General features: G+C 40.4%; 1 protein-coding gene across 2 annotated transcripts in view; it reads right to left on the reverse strand.

Annotated features, from left to right (window-relative positions):
- The window catches only part of LOC101856734 (gamma-secretase subunit Aph-1), a 22,909-nt gene that overhangs the window by 13,237 nt on the left and 3,214 nt on the right, over positions 1 to 6,458 (reverse strand). The window contains exons 2-3 of one of the 2 annotated variants that reach the window (XM_005097747.3): positions 5,128 to 5,276; positions 1,784 to 1,925 (exon numbers count right to left, since the gene is read on the reverse strand). In XM_005097747.3, coding sequence (XP_005097804.1) covers positions 1,784 to 1,896 — 113 coding nt within the window. In that variant the 5' untranslated portion in view covers positions 1,897 to 1,925; positions 5,128 to 5,276. The remainder of the gene's footprint in view (positions 1 to 1,783; positions 1,926 to 5,127; positions 5,277 to 6,458) is intronic. The other variant, XM_005097746.3, reaches the window with a different exon arrangement.

Consider the following 6,458-nt stretch of genomic DNA (forward strand, 5'->3'; position numbering starts at 1 on the left):
TATATATATATACATACAGTACGACACGCATGTCAAACACAGAAAACTCGCATCTGCCAAAAAAATTTTTCCTTCTTTATCTTTGTAGGAAAATTACATGAAGCTCGAACACAAACACGGAATAGTCTAACCAATTACGCTGCCATAGTCAATATCCTTTGAGGCGCAATTGAGACAAAATGTGAAGCATCATGGAGAAATAAGGTGCTCGTCAAAATAATTAAATCAAAGAAATCTGCATTTTGAAGGCTGTTGAGAAATTTTTTTTCAAATTGTCTTTTTTTGGCTCAACATCCTTTAAGTCCATTTTAAAAAACATGTATGTGCGGATTTTACTGAAAAATGTAGATGAAAGGCACAAAAACTGTAAATATGCCGTTTCCAAGGACTATCAATCTTTGGAAGTCCACAAACTATGGCGGCCATTTTTTCGCTAATTTTGTTTCTTTAACTGGGCGACCCCTACCTCCTCCAATCGCAAATATCCCAACTTCTACTCAAGATGGGAGGGTATTTTTTTCACCAAAACCAAGAAAAATGAACACACTTTAAGATGATACCAATTACTCCACAAGCCCAAAAATTGACGAGCGCCTGATTTCACCACGTCTTGACCCAAACAATACTGATAATAGTTTACTTTAAAAACAGAAAAAGGCCAAGTCGGTAAAATACCACCTTCCCCCCTCCATAGAAGCAGCTAGCTGTTCTACTTTTAAAGTGCTGCTCAATGTACATGCTTTGGGCCTTGGCCGAGCTAGTGTGGAGCGGGCGAGAGGAACGGTTGAGAATCACACGATCGGCCACCCCACCCCTCCTCACAAAGGACTGCGCGCTTGGTGATAGAGGCGGGGTAAGGCTGCATTGTCTAGTCATCGTGTTGGTGATTACTGTTGCGATATGCTTATCCTATCAAACTGATTATTGAAAAACTTGAAAAGGCACCGTTCAATTGGTGAAGACAAAAGACCGCTCACACTGACCAGTGCAATTAAGCTGTCTTGGTACCAGTAGGATCATTACCAACCAAACTCAAAAGCGTTGCTCATTGTGTTTCTCATTCTCAATCCGCTTGCAGACAACCAAAGAGAGGTAACCAATCTATTGTTTTGCCCCTAAAGTAGCAATCTTTGTTGCTTCCCTTGTTTCTCTGACACAGCCGATGCCATAACACTGTTCATGTATCCCTCAAACTACGGATCCCCCGAACTATCGAGGTCAGCCCCCACGAATTCGAGCTATCCGTGGATATATGTGTGAGGCAGCATATGGTGAGCTCAGGCGCTCGTCAAAATAACTAAATCTGAGAAACGGGCATTTTGCTACAAGTTTGGAAATTTTTATTGAATTCTTATTTTTTGGCTAAACCTCTTTTATGTCTATATAAAAACACAGTTCCATGTGAATTTTACTGAAAAACCAATTAAAGGAATAAAATATGTAATTTTTCAGTTTTCAAAGACTCTTTAGCTACCGGTATTGGAGTTACCAAACTTTGGCAGCCATTTTCTCGCTGATTTCACAACAGAAACCAGGCGATCTCATTTCCTTCAATCACAAATATCTTGAGTTCTATTCAATATAAATGGATATTAATTTCATTGAAAGCAAGGCAAATAAATCAGCTTTCAGGTGATACCAATAACTCCACATGTCAAAAAAACTGACAAGTGCCTGATTCCACTGCGTTGTGACACATTATTATTATAGAAAAAACGTAAGGGGGAAGTGGGAAGTAGTAATTTGTACAGCAGTTTCATATATACTTCAGAGTCATCCTCACCTTGCAATCAGAACAATTACTCTCATTGGGTCCCGAGCAATTGTGAACAGGAATAAAGCAAAAGGGGGCCCAAAGGCAATGAAGGCGCAGCCAAAGAATTCCATCAAAGTCATGGTGACTCTTTCTTTCCTTTCTGGTGACTCTGGAATTCAAAACATGAAACGTGAGTTGCGGTTTAAATCATACAGAGGGGCAAATATGCCATAAAGTGGGATTATTCTCCCCCCTACTTCTGGGATTTCAATACCAATAATAGTGAGGCTGCATCATTTAATATTCCTACAAAAGGAGTGTTTGATATTTTCATTAATATAGTTTCTACACTACACCCATTTACTCAATGTTCATAAATTTAATTCTAGGACTACTAGGAACAAATCTTATCAGGGGTATTATTTTATTTTCAAACAAGTCTCATAATCAGACAATCTATAGCCTGATTCAGGGGATAAGCAACAGTTTTAGAGGCCATATGTGTACCCAAGAACAGGTGTGACAGTGAAAATTAAATTTTACCCTCGTCTTCAACCTGTAATATTTATTCTCAGTGTGTCACCACTACTATACTTATTATACTACAGTAGTCTCCGCCTAAACGCACGCCAAACAAAGGCATGCTCCACTCAAACGCACGTTTTTGTCATATGAAGGGGTTTTTACTATATAATTTAGACGTAAAAACGCACAGTCATTTCTTCTAAACGCACGCTTCAATCTGCTAAACACGCCGACACGCAAAGCTTGACCAGGGGGAATTTTTGCTGCAGCCTAGACTAGCTTGCATACAAGCCTTGACGAGACTGACCTTCAAACAGAACATTGACAGCGATAGACAGTTTTCATGCCCAACTTTCCCCAGATATATAGGCCTAGGTCTAGGACTGGTCGGGTGATATGTTGGGTGGTTGGGGGGAGGCCTGAAATGTCTTCTGATAGGTCACTTGAAATGCATCTTTGAGAGAAGGTTTCTGACTGGTGTTTGAGTGACAGCATATATGCAATGTTTAATAATACAATCGAACCTGCCTTAACGGAAACCAGTATAAAACGGAAACCTGTCTTAACGGAATCCCCCCCCCCCCCCCTTGATATATTCCTCTTTAATTACCTGTATAAAACGGAAACCTGTCCAACGCAGAAACGGAAAGAAAAATCTGCTCCCTTCCGAGAGTTTTACCTGCCTAAGATGGAAAATGCTTTGCCCGCTCAGCCCTGATTTGAAACAAATCCCGCAAGTTTGGTTCCGCCGGCTCTAAACTTAGCGGTATGGCCATGCCGCTGGGCGAGGATGGGGAGTAGGGGTAGAATTTGGGGGTAGAAGTTACCCAAGGAGACACATCATGTGAGCACTGAGCGATGCAGATGGTCAGTGTAGTGTGGGTGTGAAACTTTCTTGGGTAGCCAGAAGCCAGAGGTGTAAAATTAGATTGACCAATGCCTGCCGCCCTGATCGTTCGGCCAGTCGAGAAAGAGTTCCTCGAATCGTTTTTACATTGATGGCAGTGAGGGGTGGCATTGGTGGGTGGGGCTAAGGGTGGAAGCAAACGAGATGTTCAAACGTTTCTGTTTTTAAAAAATGTCAAAGAGAGGTCCTATGAAAAGCAAGCACTGGCAGTAATTGGATAAGTAAGACTGAGGCATGTAATTATCAGACAGGATAGCAATTGAGAGGTGTGAAGTTTTGACCACTGCTTGCCGATCAGACAAGCGATCCTTGATCCCACCGGCTGGGCCTTTGAACCCCCCCTTCCATCTCCCCCTAAATTCCCCTGTCTAAGACGGAATTTTTTTCTGGCTCCCTCGCAATTCCATCTTACACAGGTTCGACTGTAGTTAGACCTATGATGCTCAACACGCAAAAATGCTGTAAAAAACTAGATAGGCCTCTTATTAAAGATTAGTAAAGTAGTCAACTGCGCTTGAAGAACTTATAGTGTACTTATTCAACAAATCAAAAGAGAAAAGTCTGATGTCATCCATGCATTTACAAGAGTTGCAGTAGATGACAGCCTGACAGGCAATCGGGATTGGTCGCTTGGAATTGGAAGGCCGCGAGGCTGAGAGCTTTTCGCTATGACCAGATCTATCACGAACAGTTTCCTTTCATCTGTTCCTGACATTTTATAGTGCATATCAGTACAGTGAGTCCATTTTTCTGAGCTCCCTCCCCCCACCCAACACATTCAATGTCTTTGTATTCATAATTCATAACTGCAGTCGGGAAATCCTTTACAAAACAGTCACGTGTTGTCTCATTATCGGCCAAAACGACCCATCACCCCCAAGGGCGGTCATTAAAATATCAAGGAAATAGGATTGAGTCTCTTCCTCCCTTTGATCAGGTTCATGTAAACGCAGACTCCGTATAAACACAAGCTTAGGGGCCTTCCCAAGCACTGTGCATTTAGGCGGAGACTACTGTATAGAGACCATTATAGACATTGCTAGGCTAGTGATAGTATCTCTAGTCTGACTGTCTACCTGTATAGAAGAAATTCCCTAAAACATCAAAAGCAAATTATTGCGCTGAAGCTATAAGGACTAGTTGAAATGTTGCAGTCCCTGCAGAATTATGCAAATTTAGATGGCCAAATTATGCAAGACAAATACAAAATTATGCAAAAATTATGCAAGTTACCGTAACGCCGTTCACGACATGTATTGCACTTTTTCAACAAGAATATTCATGTTTTAGATCTAAGTACAAAGAAATTGAAAATAGAACATATCAGTATCAGTAGTTTTTTGTGTATTTGGAAAGATACACATCAGTAAGAAAAAGAAAAAAACAACCAAAAAAAATTATCTCTGTAATGTAACTTTCAGCTGTAGATCTATAGAGGACAGAAAAATGTTATTAAAAAAACAAAAGAAAAAAAAAATTAATTAAAAAAATCTGGACCTCTGAAGCTAGCACATTACTAATATCAGGGACACCTGGCAAACATCAAACATCAGAAGACATGAGAACAACTTTTGTTGGAGTTGGATTGAAAAACTGAACATGCTCAAGGAACAAAAATCCCTAACAAGGGAAATAACCAATTTGTCACTTAAATGAGACTTATTACTGTGATTACTTCCCTTCAGTCACATCCCGAGGCGTTAAATTATTTTGTGAAAAATGTTATTAAAATTAATTTTAAAAACGTGAAAAAAAGCGGGGAATCCAAAATTATGCAAATTTTGAAGAATTATGCGAAAAAACGCGACCGCACCGCGGCCACACAATCGCGTAATAAGATGGGGACAGTACAACCATTCTCCTGACTGCCTTTACAACATCAGTCCCCCAGGCATCGAATATATAATGCACCCCAATAAGCGTATTTCAACATCCTCACTTTCCAATGGATCTCGTATCTGTATGACAGCCGGCCCGGCCTCACTTAGCGCTAAGCTTCTCCAGGTCCCCTATTTTGGTAGCTGGAGTGTGAGTTCATCAGTCTGCTTGTGTTAAGGTCCCTTTGTTTTGGCCTACTTCTAGAACTGCCTGCATTGGTACAAAACAAGGCCTACATCTTGTTCAAAAACAAGCCGAGTTAGTAGCTCTAGATGTTCATCCAATGATATTCGAACAAATTGACCCAGTTCAACATGAAGGATAACCAAAGGATAACCAGGAAAAAAAACTTTCCATTTTTCAAATAAAAAATATTTCAAGTGAGCTTGATTTTACACAAAATCATTATACCTGAAAAAACTAATTTTATATTGAAAGTTTTGAAAACCATTGCACAGGAAAAAAGAAAAATTTGATGCCAAACATTCGGAAATAGATCTATATATTTTTTCCCTTTCTAACCCCTGACCATTCGTAAAAATAATAGCGTCAGTTAAAGTTATTCGAATGGGCGTAACCACTCATAGTGACGTATCAACTTTTGAGAGGGGGTGATTCATGTTAGATCTAGAGAGATAGAGATTCTGATCTAGATCTACATCCAGAATCTAGATATCTAGAACTAGTCTAGATGTAGGCCTAGCTAGATCTAGATCTAGAAAAATCTAACTAAAATCAAATTATTTTTCTAGATTAGATCTTAGACTAAGACTTTATGTTCAAACAAAAGAAGTCAAAAGTGCTAGAGTCTACTACACTTTAACTTACGAAAGTGGCTATTCTCACCCGGGGTGAGAATAGAAATACGATCGACCTCTCACCCCAGGTGAGACTTGCCACCGTAGGCTATTCTCATCCGGTGTGAAACAAGACCTGTTTTTCCTAATTTCGGAATACTTTCTATCGATGTGGATGATCAAATGGATAAAGGCAAAGAAAAGATTACATTATAGCACAAAAGTAAGCTAATTTGATCGCCTACAAAGATGCTACGGCTATTTCACTTTTCGAATCCAGCCGAACTATGGGGGGCGCCATTCTGTTTTGCCCGGAAGTTCTCGCAAGATCCACTCCTCCCCTCTTCTCTCTCTCTTGTCTCTTTCTGAATACTGTCTATCGGTGTGGACGATCAAATTAACCAAAACAAAGTAAAAAAAATGATGTTAAAACAGGCTAGGTTCACGGCGCCGTGAATGTAGTTGGCAGGCTACGTTCACGGCGCCCTGAATGCAGTTTGCAGGCGCTGTTGAGGTTACGTTCACGGCACTCAAGCTTCGTTTAGACGGAGCGTCCACTGCCGGTTTTAGTCAGTTTGGGTAGCCAGAAGCCAGA

This window comes from Aplysia californica, unplaced genomic scaffold, assembly GCF_000002075.1.
Source record: "Aplysia californica isolate F4 #8 unplaced genomic scaffold, AplCal3.0 scaffold00163, whole genome shotgun sequence".
NCBI classification, from domain to species: domain Eukaryota; kingdom Metazoa; phylum Mollusca; class Gastropoda; order Aplysiida; family Aplysiidae; genus Aplysia; species Aplysia californica.